Source organism: Salvelinus alpinus, chromosome 25 (genome assembly GCF_045679555.1).
Source record: "Salvelinus alpinus chromosome 25, SLU_Salpinus.1, whole genome shotgun sequence".
Lineage (NCBI taxonomy): Eukaryota > Metazoa > Chordata > Actinopteri > Salmoniformes > Salmonidae > Salvelinus > Salvelinus alpinus.
Window position 1 is genome coordinate 15,772,327 of NC_092110.1, and position 26,999 is coordinate 15,799,325.

General features: G+C 41.7%; 3 protein-coding genes across 4 annotated transcripts; all 3 read left to right on the forward strand.

Annotated features, from left to right (window-relative positions):
• The first annotated feature begins 14 nt into the window (after positions 1–14).
• LOC139553455 (uncharacterized) lies at positions 15–3,176 on the forward strand. The gene is made up of 2 exons (XM_071365776.1): positions 15–263; positions 2,515–3,176. Exons 1-2 carry the CDS (start codon positions 15–17, stop codon positions 2,944–2,946), a joined length of 681 nt encoding a protein of 226 aa, XP_071221877.1. The 3' UTR covers positions 2,947–3,176.
• LOC139553451 (centrosomal protein of 131 kDa-like) lies at positions 3,137–13,547 on the forward strand. Of its 2 annotated transcripts, none has more exons than XM_071365772.1 (6): positions 3,137–3,274; positions 10,520–10,703; positions 10,867–10,975; positions 11,151–11,178; positions 11,273–12,085; positions 12,245–13,547. In XM_071365772.1, exons 3-6 carry the CDS (start codon positions 10,905–10,907, stop codon positions 12,449–12,451), a joined length of 1,119 nt encoding a protein of 372 aa, XP_071221873.1. In that variant the 5' UTR covers positions 3,137–3,274; positions 10,520–10,703; positions 10,867–10,904; the 3' UTR covers positions 12,452–13,547. The 2 variants fall into 2 exon arrangements, with proteins under 2 accessions (XP_071221873.1, XP_071221872.1); XM_071365771.1 differs by lacking the exon at positions 3,137–3,274 and adding an exon at positions 3,930–8,182.
• Positions 13,548–14,016: 469 nt separating this feature from the next.
• Positions 14,017–19,307, forward strand: LOC139553454 (alcohol dehydrogenase 1-like). The gene is made up of 9 exons (XM_071365775.1): positions 14,017–14,150; positions 16,941–17,042; positions 17,372–17,513; positions 17,608–17,695; positions 17,808–18,027; positions 18,113–18,373; positions 18,488–18,620; positions 18,719–18,857; positions 18,955–19,307. The coding sequence occupies exons 1-9, from the start codon at positions 14,133–14,135 to the stop codon at positions 18,986–18,988; spliced, it is 1,137 nt and encodes a 378-aa protein (XP_071221876.1). The 5' UTR covers positions 14,017–14,132; the 3' UTR covers positions 18,989–19,307.
• Positions 19,308–26,999: the final 7,692 nt, after the last annotated feature.

Here is a 26,999-nt window from a genome sequence, read left to right on the forward strand (position 1 = left end):
ACACGCCCCTTGCCATGATGTTAGATTGGTTTATTACACACGTGACACAGGGTGGGCGGGGGTCCGGAAGTGCCATTAACAGTCTTGAATGTTTTGTTTGTTTCCTGAAACATCATTCTAACGGCGTGTATAACATGTCGACCATACCACCAACTGTGAATGATCAACCGGTACTGCATCGGCGGGAGTTTGAGGAGCTAGACAGTCGAATAAGATGTCAATCTCATAATCCACCCAACTACACAGAAAGGAGAACGTTCCAGGTAGCTAAAATATATTTTATAATGAACCCTCATTGGTCTATCTGTAGTAACGTTAACGTCGTTAGCCAATGCTATCCAGCGGGTGTAGTTAGCTAGTTATCTAGGCAATGCGAGCAGCGCAATATTTATCAAGTGGCTTCAGCTCAAAAGTTTATGCCTAACTAGGTGATTTACATTCCATGTTGTGCTTGCTTGCCTGGATTATTACTATTAGCTAGCTAGCTAATAGTAATAACTAAAGAGCTAGCAGAGACCTTGAAAGAGAATGGAACTCTAACTGATACACTTCAATCAGAAGACAGATCTGATGAGAAATCAGTTCATTCCAAAAGTTCCCCCACCCTCATATGTAACCAAGCCACCCTAGCAGACATGGAGAGTGACAAGCTGTCCCAAGCCTTTGGGAATATCTCCCTACTGGAGGCAGAGGTGAATGAGCTTCGTGGTGAGGTGACAGTTCTGAGGCAGGAAAAGGAGGACCTGAGAAAGAAACTGGCAAAGGTCTAGAGCATAATGAGGTAGCTGACATTAGGGAGGAGTTAGAAAAGGAGTTGTCAGAAAAGGAGTTGTCCGCTACAACACAGAGACACCACCATCCACAATCTAAGAGAACAACTGTAGCCTACCACAACCCTCACTACCACACCCTCACATTGTTAGTACCACTGCTTCTCATAGTGAACCTCCGGAACTCACAGACTCGGCACAAGAGGTCAGTAACCAGACCCAGTACAACTCCTCCTCCCACACCAGCACATTCCCTTTGTCAGATAGGTCTGACCAGACCTCCCCAAGATGCTCACATCCCAGAGCACCAGCGCCCAGCGCCAGCATAGCCATGCTGGGACACAAAGGAGAGAGGAAGACAATGAAAGGCCACCTATGGTCCTCACTCCATCCAAAGAGCATCACTCCAGACACCACAGCCCAGAACAGCAGAACACAGACTATGGCTTTCATTTTATGTGACTTCAATTGGAAATTCTCAGAGAGAAACTGCTATTCCCTGGCATGTCAGTTAGAAAGCTATGGTGCCCAACAACAGCAAGTGCCTTGAAAAGTATTGTCAAGCAACAAATTAAATGGAGCCAAACATATTATAATTCACACAGGTACTAATGATTTGATGGCAATGGGAGGACATGTAGCTCCTACAATTGGCAGTCAGAGCTGCAGAGAGATTTCCTAACACCAAAATCACTATGACCACCCTGTTGCCACGTGGAGATGTGCCCTTCCACATTATTCAGAGCAACAATGATGAGCTGTCTAGAAGTTGTGCTTGGACAATGTTTACCTAGCGAACCACCAGGAAATTTACCCCCAGCTGAGGTATGCGCTAGTACACTTGAACAAACAGGGTGTTAAGGTGTTTGCTAGGAAACAATTAAAAAAAAATCTGGGACAAAGCAAAAGCCAAAATAAAAACTCTGCCATACATCTTCCACGATTACAACCACCAGCCCCCACCCAGAGAGACCAGAACCACCCTACCCCATCGGTTTCCTTCCAGAAAGGCCAGCTCCACCCTACTCCATCGGGCCTCTTCCAGAGAGGCCAGCTCCACCCTACAACATCGGGCCCCTTCCACTACCCCTCCTCCCCATTTTAACAGAACAACACTCCAATCAGAAGAGACCAACAGTCCAGCAAGACCGCTATGCAGAAGTGGTACAAAGAATAGAGCACACTGCTGCAGCTGAGCTAAACCAGATAAGGCATCTGCTGAACATAATCTGCTAAATCCACTAATTCCTTCTTTGTTATTATCAGAAATAGAATTATTAGAAATACAACCTATTATGAGTTTTATATAAACTACCCAGGAAAGGGTGAAAGTTGACTCATATAAATGAATGTAGCCTCAGAAACAAAGTTCATAAGATTAGTGCCGGTAATTTGCTAATCTAAGATAATGTTAATATTACCAATTTCTGAGACTCACTTAGACAGGACCTTTGATACAGCTGTAGGAATACAAGGATATAACATCTATAGAAAAGGCAGGAATGTCTACGGGGGAGATGTTGGTGTATGTATGTATATATGTATATATATATATAATGGGGATCCTAATAAACTAAATACGACCACATGCCTATCCTTGGTATGGTATCCTCTCCTGCACATTCCATGTAGAGTAGCTACTTATTTTGAACAGAGCCCTATGTCGTCCTGGAGAATTGTAGTCCAGCACACTGTATGGGGAATAGGGGTGTCATTTAAACTTAATCCATACTTGTCTTTTCAGGATGACCCCAGAGGCAGACCACTTGGATCTAGGTGGCAAGACCCTCCTGGTGACCCCGGGACTTGGTGGTCATGCCTCTCTGGTGACCCCGGAACCACGTCCCACCCAGTTGCTGACCCCAGAGCCAGGTTATGCCGCTCCAGCGACCCCAGGGCCAGACCACTCCCAGCCGGTGACCCTACGGCAAGGTGGCCAAGCATTGACGACCTCACAACCAGACCTCAGGTGGATGACTGCGAGCGGATGGGGACTCTGTTTGGGCAGCTGAACAAGTGCCTGCGCAGTGCAGGCTTCACCCAGATGTACTTTGGGGAGAAGATTGTGGAGCCTGTGATCATCATCTTTTTCTGGGTCCTACTGTGGTTCCTGGGCATCCAAGCTCTGGGGCTGGTGGGGACTCTGTGCATTGTCATCATCTTCATCCAGAAGTAACTGGATCTCCGGCCTGTTTGATTGGCAGTTGGGAGCTCCAGTGTCTAAAAATGAAAAAATGTGAACTTACAGCGTGAGTCCCTCACTGTCTTTTCTGTTTGCAATAAGGCTTCCTAGATTTGTTGAGCGTTTCTCGATGCTCAGCTTCATACCGGCCAATGTACGCTATATGGATGAACATTTTAGAGTGCTGACGAATAAAATGGAGGCCTTGCTCCTAACTACCGGTTGCCTGGTTTCAAGCTTTTAAAACAAATCTAACTCAAAATCAGACCACTTGGCTCACTAGCTGTACCCCAATACTCAAAGGCGATGTCTCATCTTACGTGTGAGTACTGATTTGAAAGAACTGGATCAATGAAAGCAATATGTCTCATAGCTTAAAGGTAGAGTCAGCGAAATGACATTGCACTAGCAGCGCTGCAGATAGTGTGATGAGCAAGATGCAAGTCACATACAGTATCTGCATGTACACGGTTTCGCTTCGAGCTCTTACAACATGGTAGCCACTGGACAAAAACACCAGAGAAGTTTAGCCTCACGCTCCAACTCTCTTAGTTTTTGTGGAAATTAACCCTCTATACGGTTTACTTTGTGCATCTACATCATATAGCTGACTCTACCTTTAACTAGTTTTGTCTCACAGATTAACTGGTATCTATCATTTTCAAGTGTTATGAGACTTTGATCATGAGTGATGGCAATCAAGGAAAGAAAGTCTGTCAGGAGTATTTGGATGTAGATTGCTTCAATTAGCATTTCTAAAGGTGCAATCTGTAAAATGATATCTATGGTGTTCAGGGAATTATACTATGTGTGGGGGGAAAAATAACCTGTAGCCTTGGAATATGGTCTTTCTATGAGATTTACATATACCAGCAGCTCATAATAATTTCTATGATACAGTATATTTGTAGTGAGAGCAACATTACTTACCTCCACATTTAATGCTATATGCCATTTGGTTATAAACAATGGAATGAAGTAAAAGGTCCTTTAGTCGTTAGCAATTATAAAAATCAACAGGTCTGTTGCTGCTTCATTAGTTTTAATTACCAATGACCATCAGGACATCTTACAGATTGCACCTTTTTAAGGCTAATTGGGAGCAACATTCTAACACCTGCATGCCTCAAAAGGACAAAGCTTGCGGTCCAAACACTTAAAAGACACACCCTATCCCCTCAGCCCTCAACTTTAGTGGACACTTCTGATGACGTATCATGACGTCTGACGAGTATACACTTGCAGGGCGAGGGAGGAAGGAATCATTTTTAAATGGACCACTCTTGGCCGGAAATTCTTTACTCCTTCATGCTGCTATGATTGTGTTTTCAGCCACTGGTGGCTTGTCGGTGCTTTATATGCACTACATTCAATTATGAGTGCATGTCTACTTATATTAAATATATAATTATTAATATACGCCTACTGTATAATAGCTAGCAAATTAATTAGCTAACTAACGTTAGCCTGCCTAGCTGGAACTTCTGAAGAAGGGAAATGTTTTATTTCTACAATTTCCAAAAGATAACCAAACAAAAACATATTTGGACCACCCACCAAGATGGCGACAGGGATTCCCCCAAGGGCATACGGCGAGGGTGTGTCGTTTAAGTGTTTGGACTGGAACCCTGGAATGCATATCACTGACTGGTTAATTAAGTTCTATAGTAACTGAAGTTGTCCCCCTACGTTTTAATATGCATTCAAACATCTCCCTTTGACATGCATGTAACCTCAGAGTGAAGGAGAAATGTGTGCTCATGACAATCATGGATGTTTAACCAATCATGGATGTTTAACTTGCACTTATATCAAGTCTATCCCTACATTATCTCAAGCCTATCCTTTTGAATGAGAATTGTACATATATACAGTGCATTCGGAAAGTATTCAGACCCCTTGACTTTTTCCACCATTTTGTTACTTTACAGCCTTATTCTAAAATTGATGAGGATTTGTATTTATTTAATACATCTACACACAATCCCCATAATGACATAGCAAAAACAGGTTTAAAAAAACAGAAATACCTTATGTAAATAACTATTCAGACCCTTTGCTATGAGACTTGAAATTGAGCTCAGGTGCGTCCTGTTTCGATTGATCATCCTTGAGATGTTTCTACAACTTGATTGGAGTCCATCTGTGGTGATTTGGAAAGGCACACACCTGTCTATATAAGGTCCCACAGTTGACAGTGCATGTCAGAGCAAAAACTGAACCATGAGGTCGAAATCGCTTCCAAAGGTGCTTCATCGAAGTACTGAGTAAAGGGTCTGAATACTTATGTAAATGTAATATTTCAGTTTTTTTATTTTATTTTTATAAATTTGCAAACACTTCTAAAAACCTGTTTTTGCTCTGTCATTATGGGGTATTGTGTGTAGATTGATGAGGGGGGGAAACGATTTAATACATGTTAGAATAAGGCTGTAACAAAATGTGGAAAAAGTCAAGGGGTCTGAATACTTTCCGAATGTACTGTACATTGTCATATATAATGAGTGGTATATCATTCTGAAAACCACTCCAAATGTAAACAGAAGGTGGTGCTGTAAGGCTAACAAATACTTTTCTTGCTGGTTTTTCATTGTCAATTCATGTGAGAAAGTCTATATCAAATTGCAAAGTTGAAACTGACTAAATCACTGCTTTTGTTAGATACGGCTACTATCATACAGTTTGAAGATAATGAGGATGACCATTTTTCTGTCATTGGTGTCTAAATATTCAACATCAAACACAACATCAGAATGGATGATAGCTTACAGTATCTACTTATACTACTGTAACCCGGTGCACTGTTAAGCATGCCCAGTGTTCACTGCATGAGAATCATTGTTTAACTTGTGGGGTATTAGATACACATCACATACACTCCTAGGAAAATATTCAGCAACACTATTAGTGCAAGAGCCAGGGATGTAGTCCACACTGGTAAATTAATGTTGTCCATAAGTGCTGATCCAAAGTAGCCTTTGCTACCAAATGGTTAAGGTTAGGGAAACCTGATCCTAGATCTTTGCTGGGGCCAATCTCTACCAGGATTCATCGACTGTAGAATAAAACAGTCATTTTATAATCTTGTGCTGCCAACTAAAATACCTTAGTTCTTGTGGAATGCTTTTTGGTGTTTGGCATGTTCCGTGTTTACAGTGCCTGGAATGTATTCAGTCCCCTTGACCTTTTCCAAATGTTGTTACGTTACAGCTGTTTTCTAAAATGTTTTTTTTCTTCTTTTTTCTCAACAATCTACACACAATACCCCATAATGACAAAATGAAAACAGGCTTTTAGAAATTTTACCAAATTTATTAATAATAGAAAACAGAAATACCTTATTTACGTAAGTATTCAGACCCTTTGCTATGAGACTCAAAATTGAGCTCAGGTGCATCCTGTTTCCATTGATCATCCTTGATGTTTCTACAACTTGATTGGAGTCCACCTGTGGTACATTCAAATGATTGGACATGATTTGGAAAGGCACACAACTGTCTACAAAGGGTCTCACAATTGACAGTGCATGTCACAGCAAAAACCAAGCCATGAGGTCGAAGGAATTGTCCGTAGAGCTTCGAGACAGGATTGTGTCGAGGCACAGATCTTTGTGTCGAGGAACACATTGTGTCGAGGAACACAGTGCCCTCCATCATTCTTAAATAGAAGAAATTTGGAACCACCAAGACTCTTCCTAGAGCTGGCCACCCGGCCCAGCTGAGCAATCGGGGGAGAAGGGCCTTGGTCAGGGAGGTGACCAAGAACCCGATGGTCACTCTGACAGAGCTCTAGAGTTCATCTTTGGAGATTGTTGTCCTTCTGGAAAGTTCTCCCATCTCTGCAGCACTCTACCAGTCAGGCCTTTATGGAAGAGTGGCCAGGCAGAAGCCCCTCCTCAGTAAAAGGCACATGACAGCCCATTTCAGAATAAGGCTGTAACGTAACAAAATGTGGAAAAAGTCAAGGTGTCTGAATACTTTCCGAAGGCACTGTATATGCAAAAAAAGTGTTTATTTACAAAGTAGGTTTTTAAGAGTGTTTGGTCACAAAGCAAAACAAGATGTGAATCTGCAAAGGGAGCGAGTGAATTGAGAGTGAATTAATTGGATAAAATTGACATTGCATCAGATTCACTGTAGGTATGTCTGTGATCAGTTTGTTAAAGGGATGCGTGATCTTTGTTTACGAATGAGAATATAATTCCTCTGTCTATGTTGAAATGTTGGGTAAATTACAAGGTGGATGATGTTTGAGAAATTTGTAACCAATGTAAAAAAAAAAAAAAAAAATCTCAATCTTTTTGGCACTAATTGTACACTAAGTGTTAATTCTTTACTACTGTATGAGTATGAGGGTCGTTCCACCAATTGGGTGCCTTTTTGAGTAGTGTAACTTGGTAAAAAGTTAGTTTTGTTTGACCAAATTTTTACATTCTGTCATAAAAAGCACATGTTAAACTTAATAAAAATTAATAAATAACATGTTTTCCCATCTCAATAGGTTGAATTAAAAAATATGACAATAGTAAGTGCCATATAAAATAACAGGGTTGACTGTGACAGGGTTGACAATTTCATCTTAAATCAGCCTTAAATTAAAACATTTCTAGCCTGTCAATTGATGGTTAACAGGGTTGATGTGGTATGCTCAACCCACTCAGTTTTCCACCACAGAATACCAGAAAATGGTCGAAAAGAGTACAACCAGTTCAACCGCTTTTACACTAGGGTATGACTAAAAGATTTTCAATGTTTCTTTAAAAATATATAGTTTCATCATGTTAAAACGAGAGTTCAGTTCACGTAACGTGGTTGATCTTAAAATGAGAGGCAGGTTTTGGGGGATTTTTTTACCTTAAAAGGAATCACTAATCACATTGAATAAATAATAATCGCCAGAAATAACTTAACTAGGGCTTTACAATGATGGTGAAACCTTGGAGAAATGTTGGTTAAGTGGGTTGTTATGTTATTCCTGTGTGTCCTGTTCTCAACACATGAACATGTGCCTCTGCAGAAATACCAAACTAGTTGAGCAAGTCATGGCCATAGAAATATTTCATTCTAATTCTATGGTCATACTCATTCTAATTCTACGGTCATACTGTTCTGATGACATCATAATGAATTTTAATAAACCTGTTTATGATGTAAATCAAAATTCCTTGACCAGAACAGGGAGGTTTCAGGAAGGTCCTGCTACATTTCACCATATCATGATGCAAGAGCAGGTCAGTATTAATTTGTAAAAATATCTTGCCTGAGACCTGACGACTTCTTTTTGCTCTTGATCAACAATCTAGGCTTTAGCTCAGCGGGCAAACACAGTCGAATGGGACGCTGACCAGGTGATCTGTGTTGAAACCCAGTCACATAGTTATTGTATATTCAAATCATATTTTATTGGTTGTATACAGGTATTTAGCAGATGTTATTGCGGGTGTAGCGAAATGCTTGTGCTCCTAGCTCCAACAGTGCCGCAGTATCTAACAAAATGTAACGTAACGTAACAAAATGTGGAAAAAGTCAAGGGGTCTGAATACTTTCCGAAGGCACTGTATATGCAAAAAAAGTGTTTATTTACAAAGTAGGTTTTTAAGAGTGTTTGGTCACAAAGCAAAACAAGATGTGAATCTGCAAAGGGAGCGAGTGAATTGAGAGTGAATTAATTGGATAAAATTGACATTGCATCAGATTCACTGTAGGTATGTCTGTGATCAGTTTGTTAAAGGGATGCGTGATCTTTGTTTACGAATGAGAATATAATTCCTCTGTCTATGTTGAAATGTTGGGTAAATTACAAGGTGGATGATGTTTGAGAAATTTGTAACCAATGTAAAAAAAAAAAATCTCAATCTTTTTGGCACTAATTGTACACTAAGTGTTAATTCTTTACTACTGTATGAGTATGAGGGTCGTTCCACCAATTGGGTGCCTTTTTGAGTAGTGTAACTTGGTAAAAAGTTAGTTTTGTTTGACCAAATTTTTACATTCTGTCATAAAAAGCACATGTTAAACTTAATAAAAATTAATAAATAACATGTTTTCCCATCTCAATAGGTTGAATTAAAAAATATGACAATAGTAAGTGCCATATAAAATAACAGGGTTGACTGTGACAGGGTTGACAATTTCATCTTAAATCAGCCTTAAATTAAAACATTTCTAGCCTGTCAATCGATGGTTAACAGGGCTGATGTGGTATGCTCAACCCACTCAGTTTTCCACCACAGAATACCAGAAAATGGTCGAAAAGAGTACAACCAGTTCAACCGCTTTTACACTAGGGTATGACTAAAAGATTTTCACAGTCACATAGTTATTGTATATTCAAATCATATTTTATTGGTTGTATACAGGTATTTAGCAGATGTTATTGCGGGTGTAGCGAAATGCTTGTGCTCCTAGCTCCAACAGTGCCGCAGTATCTAACAATTCGCAACAATACACACAAATCTAAAAGTAAAATAATGGAATTAAGAAATATATACATATTAGGACGAGCAATGTCGGAGTGGCATTGACTAAAATACAGTAGAATAGAATACAGTATATACATAGGAAATGAGTAAAGCAGTATGTAAACATTATTAAAGTGACCAATGATTCCATGTCTATGTATATGGGGCAGCAGCCTCTAAGATGCAGGGTTGAGTAACCGGGTTGTAGCCGGCTAGTGATGGCTATTTAACAGTCTGATGGTCTTGAGATAGAAGCTGTTTTTCAGTCTCTCTGTCCTAGATTTGATGCAACTCTGCTGACCTCGCCTTCTGGATGGTAGCGGGGTGAACAGGCCGTGGTTTGGGTGTTTGATGTCCTTGATGATCTTTTTGGCTTTTCTGTGACATCGGGTTCTGTAGGTGTCCTGGAGGGCAGTGTGCCCCCGGTGATGCGTTGGGCAGACCGCAGCACCCTCTGGAGAGCCCAGCAGTTGCCGTACCAGGTGGTGATACAGCCTGACAGGATGCTCTCAATTGTGCATCTGTAAAAGTTTGTGAGGGTCTGTCTGTGTGGGTGGACCATTTCAGATTGTCAGTGATGTGTATGCTGAGGAACTTGAAGCTTTCCACCTTCTCCACTGCGGTCTTGTTGATATGGATAGAGGCGTGCTTCCTCTGCTGTTTCCTGAAGTCCACGATCAGCTCCTTCGTTTTGTTGATGTTGACTGGAGGTTATTTTCCTGGCACCACTCCGCCAGGGCCCTCACCTCCTTCCTGTAGGCTGTCTCGTCATTGTTGGTAATCAGGCCTACTACTGTTGCGTCGTCTGCAAACTGGATGATTGAGTTGGAGGCGTGTCATGGGGCCACACAGTCATGGGTGAACAGGGAGTACAGGAGGGGGCTGAGCACGCACACTTGTGGGGCCCCTGTGTTGAGGATCAGCGAAGTGGAGGTGTTGTTTCCTACCATGACCACCTGGTGGCAGCCTGTCGGGAAGTCGAGGACCCAGTTGCACAGGGTGGGGTTCAGACCCAGGGCCCCGAGCTTAATGATGAGCTTGGAGGGTACTTTGGTGTTGAAGGCTGAGCAATGTTCATCATGTGTTGAACCGTGCTTTCGGCCGCAGGGGGACCAGCAGCTCTGCAAAGCCCAGGAGGCCCAGCGTGTGGAGCGGGCCGTGCTGCTGGAAGCCGTCCAGGGCCTGGAGATCGAGTTGTCTGTGTGCCAGCAGAGACAGAAGGACCTGCAGGACACTTTCTCCACAGCCCAGAGCCACTGGAGGGCCCAAGAGGAGCGGCTGCACCATGAAGGTAACAATGGCACTCATCTTCATCTAAAATGTGTGTTTTATAATTTGGTGCAATGTTTCCCAATCTGTTTCTTGGGGAAGATCCTAGAATTTGCTGCAGTGTGTTTTAGCAGTGTGTGTGTGTGTGTGTGTGTGTGTGTGTGTGTGTGTGTGTGTGTGTGTAGTGTTCTCCCTTACCTGTTTGTTGGGAGACCACAGGCAGATGACCGACAGTTTGATTGAGACAGTCAAAACCGAGCAGAAGAAAGCAGCCAATCAGTTTGCAGAGCGGAGGTCAGAAAAATTGATAATGACAGGCTGTGTTAAAAGATTTCTACTCAAGAGCTTGATGATTAGTTGATTTATTGAATCACGAAAACATTTATGATTTCTGGGGACCGGAATCGAATCCCCCAGATTTAAGTTGATAATGATTCCTTGTTGACCATTTCTTCTTTATTTCATGAAGCACGGAAAATCCGGGCAAACAAGATGAGGTAAAATTTATGTATCTGTTTATTCTTCATTGACCTTAACACTTTATTGAGGAGTTATGCCAGCTTTACATACTTCCTCTTACTTGTCTTTTAGATGGTTGCTGATGCTGCTGAAGGCAAGGGCTACAATCAGAGCAGGCCCCGGCTGCAGCGCACCATGAAGCTCCACTCCGACCTGCACCAGGCCTTAGAGGGCCTCCAGCTGCAGACACTAGCATCACCCTCCCCATCATTAGACCCCATGAGCTCCTACCAGGTCTCCGTCCAGCAGCTTCAGGAGGAGCTGCAGAGAGAGAAGGACCAAGTATCGAGGCTGGTGGAGCGTCTGGAGAGGGCCGAGCAGAAGTCAGAGGAGCTGAGGCAGCAGCAGGAGCAAGATGCCAAGGAAAGCTGGAACACTGTCCACCAAGAGATGGAGACCAACCAGGAGATGGGCGGCATGGTGGAGCGGATGAGGGGGAAGGTGCAGGAGGTTAGCGCCATACTGCGACGCAAGATAAGCTGGGGTGGATGGGCTGGGATGAAGGATGAGGAGGAAGAAGAAGAGGAGGGGAAGCCTGCAAATGCCCTTAACTCAGAGTGCGTAAACCAGTGTCAGACAATGCACCCAGATCCACAAATGCTAGAACAGGCTCAAAGGAACCCAGAACTAGAACCAGAGAAGGGAGCCCAGGACCAGCACTCCTGCCTAGAGACGTTGCTGTGGAGGTGGCAGAAGACGCTGGGGGGACAGAGGGACATTGTGAAGAGGCTGAAGGCCGACATGAAGAGGGAGACAGAGAGCATGCAGGTGATGGCTGCCGGCCTCTTGAACAACAGACAGCACAGCCTGGACACATGCCAGGTCCAAGCCCTTGAAGAGCACCTGGAGATCTGGAGGCGGAGGCAGAGAGAGATGAAAATGCAGGTAAGATGAATGCTTGTTTAATTCAAGTGAGTCTTATCTGTCATGCTTAATGTTTTCATTAAAAAAAAATCATAATAATAATAAAAGGGAAGCTATGCATGTGGGCCTACATTGAGCCCTGAGCTACAAAGTCTAATGTCTAGTGGTTCTCTTTTTCAGCTGTCTGAGATGCAGACCCAGTTTGACATGGAGCGGAACCGCTCTGCCGAGTTCCTGAAAGAGAATGACAAGCTGAGTAGACTGCTTTGCACAGTGGAGTCCTCGGTGGCTGACCTGCAGCCCCTGCTCACCTACCACCAGGTCCTAGTAGAGGACGCCATGAAGGACAACTCTATACAACATGGCCGCCACTGGAGCAAGATGTAAAAATAACTCTCAAAGACTGATGAATAAAAGTTGCCAATATAATTTGCTTTTGTGTTTGCTTACTGTTTCGATTGGCCTCTAAAAGATAATGTATGATGTAATTATAACTCTTTCATATAAATTTCTGCCCTTTATATGTCCCTAAGTCAACATAAATTGATTGTTCCTTATCTTTACAATAAGAGCTACAATTATCTACTAGACTATACTGAGCACCTACATTGTCTGGGATTCAAATGTCCCTTTATATTTGCAAGTTGTATTTTAAATTGTGCATGCTGCAAACAGATATAATACCTGAAAGTAATTATGTAACAATATATGTACCTACGCTGTAATTACATAGGCATTATTACACATTGTAAAAAGGGTTAAGTATTGCTGCTAAAATGGCTATTCAACCTTGTAGTCCTTTCACCTATCCACTAAGGTACTGGCAACAAAGACGGGAAGCTATTCAATATTATGTTCTTTATTCTGTAAACCCAGAGCAAACAGGGTCTAATTAAAAAGTCCTGTGAGACATTGCCATATCAGCAGTTCATCAGCACAGAAAGCTGATACATATTTACATAATATCGTTTTATTTATAATATACTATTTTTATTCATATCTCACTCATTTTCAGATAGTTTGTTTTGAATAACATGTTTTGAGTCCTGAAATCACCTGTATAATATTACTTAACATGCAACTATCTGAGCCACAGGCAAAGACTCCCTATCGTCGTCCTGGGGGAAACCCTGTATTTCAAAAAAGTTATTTTTTAAGAACAACGCTTAATTCAATTAATGGGACTTCACAAGGCATTTTGCGTGACTTGTATTAGACCTAGAGTCATGAAACCTTCACAACTTCAGTTTAATTTATCTGTATTTATTTGTATTATTTTACTGCTCTAGGTTGTTATTATTTCTTGGATAACCTTATCTACTATTATGTATTGATTTATTTTTCATTCACTGCGTAGAACACCGGAGGAATTGTCACTAAATTATCACTGTGAATCATTGTAATGTTTATGTATCAATTAATCCCATAAGGGGATGGGTTGCCAACTGGCAATTTGAAACAAAAATAAAATGTAATTCATTCATTCACTGAATATTGAGGGGAATGACTACTTTCAATGTATGTGAAAAAAACAAAATCAGCAAAAAAGGTTTTTCCAGGACGCCGACAATATCGAAGAGAATAAGTCTCCACAGTGTTGGAGAAGAACGAGACAACACTATCTCCCAGAAGAGCCTATCCCACACAGACAGTTCAATCTAGTTTCTAGTTAACACTATATTGCATTTAATCATAAAGCTAAAATTCACAGGTTATATCAAAGGTCATTACAAACAGATGAATCACATGATTGACTCATCTCGGTGACTTATCTATATTACATGCAGTTATGTTAGCTACAAACAAACTGTACAAACTGTACAGTGTTAGTTTAATCTACGTTGAACAAACCGGCAATTGTGATATCCAATTTCATGGCACTTGTATCAGCGTAAGGATATCTAGCCTTGCAATAAAAAAGTCCCTCCCTTTCTGAATGTTAGCCTCTAGTCTGGATGGCTGGAGTATTTAAAGGTTGTCCAAACCATCCCTCTATCACACTCTCTCCCTCTAACTCTATGCTGAAACATATTGCTCTTCTCTTCCAAACTCCTTAGGTTGATAGAAGATGGCAACTGCAGGAAAAGTATGTATCTCTGTCTTCACCCCTCTCTTTTTCGAATACACATCTGTATATATATTTCAATTAATATATCTACTGCAACTTTTATCACTTATTTATTTTGTATTTGGGTTCATGTACAGTACACATATAGCTGTACACATACAGTTGGCTTCCTACCAAATGATTGTTATTGAGAGATATGCATGTGTAAAGATGTAATAATAGAGAATCCTCTGCATTTTAATTAGTTGATCAATCCTCTCTCTAACTGATATTGAACTGACATGTAATGATGCACAATCTGTGATTAAAAGTGTTTTGGTACGATTTTATTAAGGTTGAGTGTGTATTTTAGAAAATGACAGTGAGTGGTGGCAGTAATGCAATTTTTGGATTATCCAAACTAATTGGATTGCTTTCAGTTACTTTTGCATTAATTTCCCCTTAAAAGGCATCAGAATAAGACAAAAAGGATCCATCAAATGCATTTGGTGTGTCTTCATAGTGCTCTCTGATTTGTGGTGAGATTACTCAGGTGGAACAAACTTAAACTTGCGCCTTTTTTCAATGCTGAATTGAACATCATTGCGAAAACTTCAGAAAAGTAATCCAAGAAGTAATCATCTAGTTTTTCAAAAGTATCTGTAATCAGATTACAATATAATGTTAAAAAACTATTATTAACTTCCCAACCCTGGGCTTACTATAGCTCTCTAGTAAGTTATTTTCAAGTTCATCAGAGGTTTGTCCTGCAGAATAACAACCTCTTGTTTGGGATATCCCTTTGGAATTACACAATAACTGGAATGGTCTTGAAACCTGGCAACTGCGGTCACTCACTCACTCACACTCACACACGCTCACGCACACACACACACTGTAAACTCCATGCCTAATGTGAAGTATAATATGTTTTTTGGGGAGAGTCTCTCTGAAACTATCCAAATTGTTATTGCACAACCATTGACTTTGGCAGAGAGTTCATCTGGGATAAAGCCAATGGACAAAAAGATAAATATTTATATAGGGTTTCAGTTGCTCAACAGTTGAATGAATCAGATTGTACTGTAAACAATGAATTATATAAACACTGAAATGAAGCCCTTTGCAGAAATACACAACATAACCAAAAGTATGTGAACACCTGCTTGTCGAGCACTCATTCCAAAATCATGGGCATTAATATGAAGTTGGTCCCCCCTTTGCTGCTATAACAGCCTCCACTCTTCTGGTAAGGCTTTCCACTGAATGTTGGAACATTGCTGCTGAGACTTGCTTCCATTCAACCACAAGAGCATTAGTGAGGTTGGGTACTGATGTTTGGCGATTAGGCCTGGCTCGCAGTCTGCGTTGTAATTCATCCCAAATGTGTTCGATAGGTTGAGGTCAGGGCTCTGTGGAAGCCATGAAGTTCTCCCACACCAATCTCGACAAACCATTTCTGTATGGACCTCGCTTTGTGCACGGGCATTGTCATTCTGAAACAGGAAAGGACCTTCCCCAAACTGTTGCCACAAAGTTGGAAGCACAGAATCGTCTACAATGTCATTGTATGCTGTAGCGTTAAGATTTCCCTTCACTGGAACAATGAGGCCTAGCCCGAACCATCAAAAACAGCCCCAGACCATTATTCCTCCTCCACCAAACTTTACAGTTTGCACTATGCATTCGTGCAGGTAGCGTTCTTCTGGCATCTGACAACCCAGATCAGTCTGTTTCCACTGCGCTAGAGTCCAATGGTGGTGAGCTTGGCACTGTGCATGATCTTAGGCTTGTGTGAGGCTGCTCGGCCATGGAAACCCATTTCATGAAGCTCCCGATGAACAGTTCTTGTGCTGACTTTGCTTCCAGAGGCAGTTTGGACCTCGGCAGTGAGTGCTGCAACCAAGGACAATTTTTACGTGCTACGCGCTTCAGCACTCGGCGGTCCCATTCTGAGAGCTTGGCCTACCACTTGTTAGATGTTTCCACTTCACAATAACAGCACAGTTGACCGGAGCAGCTCTATTAGGGCAGAAATTTGATGAACTGACTTGTTGGAAAGGTGTCATCCTATGGCGGTGCCACATTGAAAGTCACTGAGCTCTTCAGTAAAGCCATTCTACTGCCAATGTTTGTCTATGGAGATTGCATGGCGGTGTGCTCGATTTTATACACCTGTCAGCAGCGGGTGTGGCTGAAATAGTCAAATTCACTGATTTGAAGGGGTGTCCACATACTTTTGTATGTATAGTGTATATGTGATTGGTCCTGTACAGTGGTGGAAAAATTACCCAATTGTCATACTTGAGTAAAAGTAAAGATACCTTAATCCAGTAAAATAATACTTGGGTAAAAGTCTAAAAGTATTTGGTTTTAAATATACTTAAGTATCACAAGTAAATGTAATTTCTAAAATATACTTAAGTATCAAAAGTAAAAGTATAAATCACTTCAAATCACTTCAAACCAGATGACATTTCTTGTTTTTAATTTTCATTCATCATTTACAAACGAAGCATGTGTGTTTAGTGAGTCTGCCACATCAGAGGCAGTAGGGATGACCAGGGATGTTCTCTTGATAAGTGTGTGTATTGGACATTTTCCTGTCGTGCTAAGCATTCAAAATGTAACAAGTACTTTTGGGTGTCATGGAAAATGTATGGAGTAAAAAGTACATTATTTTCTTTAGGAATGTAGTGAAGTAAAAGTAAAAGTAGTCAAAAAGATAAATATTAATGTACAAAAAACGACTTGAGTAGTACTTCAAATCATTTTTACGTAAGTACTCTACACCACTGGACCTGTTTTGGGTCGTGTTGTGTTTTATAGGTGATTAAATGCCGCGCTGCAGTGGCATGGGAGCCAAGCAAACCCCTGGTGATGGAGGAAATTGAGGTGGCTCCTCCCCAGGCACATGAGATTCGCATCAAGGTGAGAGAGACTACAATTAATGCAAACACACACACAAGCTCTCATTTATGCAGTCCATAGAAGGCAATGATCAAGTGTTGATCATCGCCATTGATATTACCCTGGCCAAGTATGAGGGCACTGCTGAGGACACACAAGCACACATGAATACACATAACGTGCCATGGGACCAGTACACATAAATACTCATGAATACACATAACATGCCATGGGTTCAGTACACATAAATAAACATGAACATACAGAAACACTTCTGACACTCACATTAGCAAATTTTTAGAACACTTCTCAAAATTCGTACCTCTTTGTTTTTGTCCTGTTGAGTGCAGATAGTGGCCACGGGTGTGTGTCACACTGACCTGTACCACCTGTTTGAGGGGAAACACAAGGATGGCTTCCCTTGTGTCCTGGGTCACGAAGGGGCTGGGATTGTGGAGAGTGTGGGGTCTGAAGTGACCAAGTTCAATCCAGGTTGGAAACATAGCTAGTAAACCTGTATTTTCAAATTGGATACAAATAACAGCATGTACGAAAAAGCTGTGTACTCTGCCTGTCCTCCTGTTAGGTGATAAAGTCATCCCTCTGTTCATCTCCCAATGTGGCGAGTGCCGGTTCTGCAAGAGCCCAAAAACCAACCTGTGTGAGAAGGGCTGGTGAGGTCCCATTACTAGCCTAGTCTTGAGAAACTTTAACAATACTTTTTTTACATTTTTAATATAACTTTTGTGTGATATTCTTGCACTGAACATGAGCCAATCCCACCAGGGCCAGTGATAGGTATGATGTGATGTCAGAGTCAGACACCCGGTTCACCTGTAAGGGGAAGAAGGTGCTGCAGTTCATGGGGACCAGCACTTTCTCAGAATACACCGTGGTCAATGAGATCGCCGTGGCCAAGATCCATCCCTCAGCCCCTCTCGACAAGGTCTGTCTCCTTGGCTGTGGAGTCGCCACCGGATATGGCGCAGCCCTTAACACAGCCAAGGTGTGTTAATTGTAACTATCAGGTTTAGTTGTGGTGATGTCTTTATATACTAAAGTGTTGATGCATAGGATATCTTTCCCCCCAGGTGGAGCCAGGGTCTACATGTGCTGTGTTTGGCCTGGGAGCTGTGGGGTTGGCAGCGGTCATGGGTTGCAAAAATGCTGGGGCCAAGAGGATCATCGCCATTGATATTAACCCAACCAAATATGAGAAGGCCAAGGTCTTCGGTGCCACAGAGTTTGTCAACCCCAAGGACCACAACAAACCCATCAGTCAAGTGCTGTCTGAGATGACCAATGGAGGAGTGGACTTTTCCCTGGAATGTGTGGGGAGTGTGGCCGTAATGGTGGGTTGAGATTGTGTGCTTGTATGATGTTGAGATAAGCGTGTGCGTGTGATGTCTTGATAGAGAATTATAGATCAATACCACTTGACTCAATCTATTCCTATCTCTCTTTAGAGGAGTGCCTTGGAGTCGTGTGTTAAGGGATGGGGAGTAAGTGTGCTGGTCGGATGGACTGACATGGATGACTTTGCTGCCAGACCCATTCAGCTCATAGCTGGCCGCACCTGGAAAGGATCTCTGTTTGGAGGTGTGACACCTATCAATCAACTGTCAAACAATATACATGTATTTGGGTGTGTGTGATATATTTCTGTCTGTCTCTGTCTGTGTGTGTGTGCGTGTCAGGTTTTAAGAGTAAGGATGGTGTGCCCAAGCTGGTGAATGAGTACTTGGAGAAGAAGGTGAAGCTGGATGAGTTTGTCACCCACAACATGACCCTGGCCCAGGTCAACGACGCCATCCAGCTCATGAAGACAGGAGACTGGTAACTTTCACCTTAGTACTGTTTGTCTCTGTGAGAAGTTTAATTTAATGTTCAGAAAAATAAATGCTTGTTTTCTTGTGTTCTCCTTGTTTTGCAGTATACGGTCAGTCCTGAGTGTGGCACTGCAGTAAGAGGGTCAACTCAACCCAGCCAATCACACTTATTTTTCCTGCTCAACCAATCAACGAGCAAAACTATACAATATGGCTTGAGAAACCAATGATTCATAATATCACAATATGTATTAGTAGGAGTGGTAGGTAGCACTGAATGGTAGGTAGTATACTTCTGCTAGTAACCATTGTAACAATGATAATCATGTTTTTCTTTTATGTTGCCTGGAAGCCAATTATGTTTCTGCTTTAGTCATTGTCAAGTGGGAGTAGGATAAAGTACAAAGAGATCTGGCTATCATGTATGTCAGTTTTGAATAAAACCATTCCCTACTTATCAGTCGTTGCTCAATCAATGCTAGGTCAATAGATTGGCAGTTATTAGTTATCTCATACCTTAGTTTGCACATCTAAACAAAGTCGCTGTGAGCGACGATAACTTATCTGTATGGTATCCGGGCCTTTCAATACCCTTTATCAGTGTAATGTCTGTGCTCAAACATTATTATTAATCTATAAACAGAGTACATTTCCACACAAACGTGTTTCAACAACACTTACATGCTTCTCCGGGTTAGTCTGTTATGATACTTATTGTCATACAAGTGATTGTGTTTGTCAAGGAGTGACAGACAGTGACCCAGTTGTTTCTTTCTTCGTTTTTTAAAATCAGACAGTGTAGCTTAGTTATTCGTAATAATATTGTCAGGGATCAGCTTGTCCCTACATTTGATGATATTCTGTAGTTAGATCATTATAAATATATGTGAATGAAATAGAGTAGGATTGATTCTGGCATTATAAAGATAACACATTGCTGCTATCAGAACTTTGAATAAAAACCAGAGTGATAAAGTTGCAGTCATTGAAGTGACACAAATTGCCTGTATCAGACAGAAGCAGCCTGGATCAAACACACAAACATCAAAGTGGTGAAGTGACACACACCGCATGTGATCACAAGCATATTGCAGAGCGGCACACACTGCACACACTGACAGGGAATGGGAACCTGATCACATAGAAAATTAAAGCGAAATGAATTTCAGAATACAACAAATAAAAAAGTACAGGTCTGATTACAGGTAATAAAAGCACTGCTTCAATTCCAATTCGATGCATCTTTATTTTCCCAGAAGACCAACTTGTTGCAGCATTAACAGAATGAAAACAAAACATACATTGGTAAATCATAACTGATTTTAAAAACAGTCTTTTGAGAGACTGAAGTAAAAAGGAGTCTGCAGTAAGATCGTACTTCCAGAATATCCTTATCCATGATTTCACATTTTCTAACATTACAGTAAAAACAAAGTATTTTACAATAATACAAGTGAACTGTCTACTGTACATGGGTGGAGAAAATAAGTGTTTGACGTCATTTGGGATTGTTAGGACAGATGTATTGTATCATTCAGAGAAGATGGGGAGCAAAAACAGAGATGAGGAACTTCAGATGACAGTTATGAAAGAGACATTCTCCTCCTTGGAAGTGTTGTTCATCTGTGGTTTATAGTCCATTTGCTCTTCCTGAAAGGGTGCACACACACACACACACACCTTTGCCTATGCATGCATACACACTTTTTAAATGTAAAAACATTACAAAAAGGTTAACCTAAAATGTGATCAACCCCATTTAAAAAATACTTAGATTTCACATGGAGGAATATTTAGTGATGTTTGTGAGAACTCAGTTCACAATAATTCTGACCTGGTCCTTCAAAGTCAATACCACAGTCAAAGGTTTACCCAGTAACAACACACAGTTACTGGTTAACCAGCGGTGATGTGGAGTCAGGGTAGGCAGGATGGGAAATGCTTACCCTGTAATAATAATGGTTTACTGTCATTTCTCTTTGCTTATTTGAGCTGTTCTTGCCATAATATGGACTTCGTATTTTACCAAATAGGGCTATCTTCTGTATACTGTACCACCCCTACCTTGTCACAATACAACTGCTTGGCTCAAACACATTAATGAAATAAATTCCACAAATTAACTTTTAACAAGGCACACCTGTTAATTGAAATGCATTCCAGGTGACCTCATGAAGCTGGTTGAGAGAACGCCAAGAGTGTGCAAAGCTGTCATCAAGGCAAAGGGTGGCTACTTTGAAGAATCTAAAATATTTTTTGATTTATTTAACACTTTTTTTGGTTAATACATGATTCCATGTGTTATTTCATAGTTTTGATGTCTTCACTATTATTCTACAATGTAGAAAATAGTGAAAATAAAGAAAACCCTTGAATGAGTAGGTGTGTCCAAACTTTTGACTTGTACTGTAGGTTACACAGGAACATTCAATGTTGTCTTGGTAAGCAACTCCAGTGTATATTTGGCCTTGTGTTTTAGGTAATTGTCCTGCTGAAAGGTGAATTTGTCTCCCAGTGTCTGTTGGAAAGTGTACTGAACCAAGTTTTCCTCTAGGAATTTGCCTGTGCTTAGCTCTATTCTGTTTGTTTTTAATCCTAAAAACTCTGTAGCCCATGCCGATGATAAGCATACCCATAACATGATGCAGCCACCACCATGGTTGAAAACAGAGTGGTTCTCAGTGATGTGTTGAATTTGCCCCGAACATAACGTTTTGTATTCAGGACAAAAAGTTCACCTCAAACTCAAAGCGACACCACAGACAACAAAGCGTCTCGACACTTTTCATAATCCCCAGATTAACGATATTGGACGCAATGGATTCACCTATTTTGATGGGCCCAAACGTGAATGCATAGCTGAATGGGAAGGACTCCTTTTTCAAGGTTTCCACCAGTTAATCACACAGGACTTGTCCTTGTGGATTAGATCGCAAAGGCATCGTGACTGTATTCATGGGTTTGAGAGACATTGTAGCCTCTCAGCCAAATGCAGCAATATCGCAGGTATTGTCTTTTATCGATGGCAGTTATATTGTTTAGGACCTTGAGCGTGGCTGAGGTGCACCCATGACCAGCTCGGAATCCGGATTGCATAGTGGATAAGGTACGGTGGGATTCGAAATGGTCGGTGATCTGTTTGTTAACTTGGCTTTCGAAGACCTTAGAAAGGCAGGGTAGGATAGATATACAGTGGGGAGAACAAGTATTTGATACACTGCCGATTTTGCAGGTTTTCCTACTTACAAAGCATGTAGAAGTCTGTAATTTTTATCATAGGTACACTTCAACTGTGAGAGACGGAATCTAAAATTGTATGATTTTTTAAAATTGTATGATTTTTAAGTAATTAATTTGCATTTTATTGCATGACATAAGTATTTGATACATCAGAAAAGCAGAACTTAATATTTGGTACAGAAACCTTTGTTTGCAATTACAGAGATCATACGTTTCCTGTAGTTCTTGACCAGGTTTGCACACACTGCAGCAGGGATTTTGGCCCACTCCTCCATACAGACCTTCTCCAGATCCTTCAGGTTTCGGGGCTGTCGCTGGGCAATACGGACTTTCAGCTCCCTCCAAAGATTTTCTATTGGGTTCAGGTCTGGAGACTGGCTAGGCCACTCCAGGACCTTGAGATGCTTCTTACGGAGCCACTCCTTAGTTGCCCTGGCTGTGTGTTTCGGGTCGTTGTCATGCTGGAAGACCCAGCCACGACCCATCTTCAATGCTCTTACTGAGGGAAGGAGGTTGTTGGCCAAGATCTCGCGATACATGGCCCCATCCATCCTCCCCTCAATACGGTGCAGTCGTCCTGTCCCCTTTGCAGAAAAGCATCCCCAAAGAATGATGTTCCCACCTCCATGCTTCACGGTTGGGATGGTGTTCTTGGGGTTGTACTCATCCTTCTTCTTCCTCCAAACACGGCGAGTGGAGTTTAGACCAAAAAGCTCTATTTTTGTCTCAGACCACATGACCTTCTCCCATTCCTCCTCTGGATCATCCAGATGGTCATTGGCAAACTTCAGACGGGCCTGGACATGCGCTGGCTTGAGCAGGGGGACCTTGCGTGCGCTGCAGGATTTTAATCCATGACGGCGTAGTGTGTTACTAATGGTTTTCTTTGAGACTGTGGTCCCAGCTCTCTTCAGGTCATTGACCAGGTCCTGCCGTGTAGTTCTGGGCTGATCCCTCACCTTCCTCATGATCATTGATGCCCCATGGAGGTGAGATCTTGCATGGAGCCCCAGACCGAGGGTGATTGACCGTCATCTTGAACTTCTTCCATTTTCTAATAATTGCGCCAACAGTTGTTGCCTTCTCACCAAGCTGCTTGCATATTGTCCTGTAGCCCATCCCAGCCTTGTGCAGGTCTACAATTTTATCCCAGATGTCCTTACACAGCTCCCCGGTCTTGGCCATTGTGGAGAGGTTGGAGTCTGTTTGATTGAGTGTGTGGACAGGTGTCTTTTATACAGGTAACGAGTTCAAACAGGTGCAGTTAATACAGGTAATGAGTGGAGAACAGGAGGGCTTCTTAAAGAAAAACTAACAGGTCTGTGAGAGCCGGAATTCTTACTGGTTGGTAGGTGATCAAATACTTATGTCATGCAATAAAATGCAAATGAATTACTTAAAAATCATACAATGTGATTTTCTGGATTTTTGTTTTAGATTCCGTCTCTCACAGTTGAAGTGTACCTATGATAAAAATTACAGACCTCTACATGCTTTGTAAGTAGGAAAACCTGCAAAATCGGCAGTGTATCAAATACTTGTTCTCCCCACTGTAGGTCTGTAACAGTTTGGGTCTAGAGTGTCTCTCCCTTTGAAGAGGGGAATTACCACAGCAGCTTTCCAATCTTTAGGGATCTCAGACGATACGAAAGAGAGGTTGAACAGCCTAGTAATAGGGGTTGCAACAATTGCGGCAGATCATTTTAGAAAGAGGGTCCAGACTGTCTAGCGCAGCTGATTTGTAGGGGTCCAGATTTTGCAACTCTTTCAGAACATCAGCTATCTGGATTTGGGTGAAGGAGAAATGGGGGAGGCTTGGGCAAGTTGCTGTGGGGGGTGCAGAGCTGTTGACCGGGGTTGGGGTAGCCAGGTGGAAAGCATGGCCAGCCGTAGAAAAATGCTTATTGAAATTCTCGGTTATCGTAGATTATCGGTTGTGACAGTGTTTGCTAGCCTCAGTGCAGTGGGCAGCTGGGAGGAGATGCTCTTATTCTCCATAAACCTCAGTGTCCCAGAACTTTTTGGAGTTTGTGCTACAGGACGCAAATTTCAGTTTGAAAAAGCTAGTCTTTGCTTTCCTAACTGCCTGTGTATATTGGTTCCTAATTTCCCTGAAAAGTTGCATATCGCGGGGGCTATTCGATGCTAATGTAGTACACCACAGGCGGTTTTTGTGCTGGTCAAGGGGAGACAAGTTTGGAGTGAACCAAGGGATATATCTGTTCTTAGTTCTACATTTGTTGAATGGGGCATGCTTATTTAAGATGGTGAGGAATGCACTTTTAAAGAATAACCAGGCCTCCTCTACTGACGGAATGAGGCCAAAATCCTTCCACGATACCCGGGCCAGGTCGATTAGAAAGGCCTGCTCGCTGAAGTGTTTAAATGGAGCGTTTGACAGTGATGGGCGGTGGTCGTTTGACCCATTACGGACGCAGGCAATGAGGCAGTGATCGCTGAGATCCTGGATGAAGACAGCAGAGGTGTATTCAGAGGGCAAGTTGGTCAGGATGATATCTATGAGGGTGCCCGTGTTTACGGATTTAAGGTTGTACCTGGTAGGTTCCTTGATAATTTGTGTGAGAATGAGGACATCTAGCTTAGACTTCTTACGTATCATACGGTCAAGCTGCTCCCACAACAGCTCAATAGGGTTGAGATCCAGTGACTGTGCTGGCCACTCCATTATAGACAGAATACCAGCTGACTGCTTCTTCCCTAAATAGTTATTGCATCGTTTGGAGCTGTGCTTTGGGTCAATGTCCTGTTGTAGGAGGAAATTGGCTCCAATTGAGCGCCGTCCACAGGGTATGGCATGGCATTGCAAAATGGAGGGATAGCTTTCCTTCTTCAAGATCCCTTTTACCCTGTACAAATCTCCCACTTTACCGCCACCAAAGCACCCCCCACCCACATTGCCTCCACCATGCTTGACAGATGGCGTCAAGCACTCCTCCAGCATCTTTTCATTTTTTCGCCATCTCACGATCATCACACTTCTTTGTGATCCGAACACCTCAAACTTAGATTAGTCTGTCCATAACACTTTTTTCCCAATCTTCCTCTGTCCAGTGTCTGTGTTCTTTTGCCCATCTTAATCTTTTCTTTTTATTGCCCAGTCTGAGATATGGCTTTTTCTTTGCAACTCTGCCTAGAAAGCCAGCATCCCGGAGTCGCCTCTTCACTGTTGATGTTGAGACTGGTGTTTTGCGGGTACTATTTAATGGATCTGCCAGTCGATGACTTGTGAGGCATCTGTTTTTCAAACTAGACACTAATGTACTTATCCTCTTGCTCAGTTGTGCAATGGGGCCTCCCACTCCTCTTTCTATTCTGGTTAGAACCAGTTTGGGCTGTTCTGTGAAGGGAGTAGTACGAGATCTTCAGTTTCTTGGCAATTTCTCGCATGGAATAGCCTTCATTTCTCAGAACAAGAATAGACTGACGAGTTTCAGAAGAAACTTTTGTTTCTGGCCATTTTGAGCCTGTAATCGAACGCACACATGCTGATACTGCAGATACTCAACTAGTCTAAAGAAGGCCAGTTTTACTACTTTAAATCAAGACAAGTTTTCAGCTGTGCTAACAATTGCAAAAGGGTTTTCTAATGATCAATTAGCTAATCCAAGTTTATCATTTTAAAAGGCTAACACAACGTGCCATTGGAACACAGGAGTGATGGTTGCTGATAATGAGCCTCTGTATGCCTATGTAGATATTCCATTAAAAATCATCCTTTTGCAGCTACAATAGTCATTTACAACATTAACAACGTCTACACTGTATTTCTGATCAATGAGGTTATGTTAATGGACAATTGTGTTGTGCTTTTCTTTCAAAAATAAGGACATTTCTAAGTGACCCCAAACTTTTGAACAGTAGCGTAGTATATTAATAATGACATATTTTTCTAAATGTGATATGTCAACAAAACTGTGTAGCCAGACAAGCAGGAAACGAGATCTTTATGCTCTCCAGCGTATCCATAGTTTATAAGAGGATGTGCCATTATGTGTGCTGTATTCTCACTCAGCAGCAATGCCTCTTGAAAAAAAACTGTAATATGAAGCCATTTGTGATATCCAAATCGTGTAGAATATTGCTAAATTATACAGAGCATGATTATTGTTTTTCAACTGAAAAGGCATAAATTCAGGGCTTGCGCAATCTGTCGTTTTGGGAGAGGAGTTAGTCCACGGTTGCAATTACTTCCACAAAAACCATGGCAAAGGATAAACTGCTGTTTAAAATCTGAATGTACTGGATGTGTCTGGGGAATCTTTTGGAAATTGGTGGTCAAGGTCAAACAAAGCTTGTTTCTCTCAAATGTTGAGCACAAATGTGTTTATATCCCTGTTAATGAGCATTTCTTATTTGCCAAGATAATCCATCCACCAGTCAGGTGTGGCATATTAAGAGGCTGATTAAACAACATGATCATTATACAGGTGCACCTTGTGCTGGGGACAATAAAAGACCACTCTAAAATGTACAATTTTGTCACACAACACAATGTCACATACAGTACCAGTCAAAAGTTGACACACCTACTCATTCCAGGGTTTTTCTTTATTTTTACTATTTTCTACATTGTAGAATAATAGTGAAGACATCAAAACTATGAAACAACACATATTGAATAATGTATTAACTCAAAAAGTGTTAAACAAATCAAATATGTTATATTTTAGATTCTTCAAAGTAGCCACCCTTTGCCATGACAGTTTTGCACACTTTTGGCATGCCCAAGACTTCCACATCCGGCTTCTTCCCCTGCGGGATTGTCTGAGACCAGCCACCAGGACAGCTGATGAAACTGTGTGTACACAAGCGAAGAATTTCTGCACAAATTGTCAGAAACCGTCTCGGTGTACAGTAGGCATGAGTCACAATAGCACGTAACATTAGG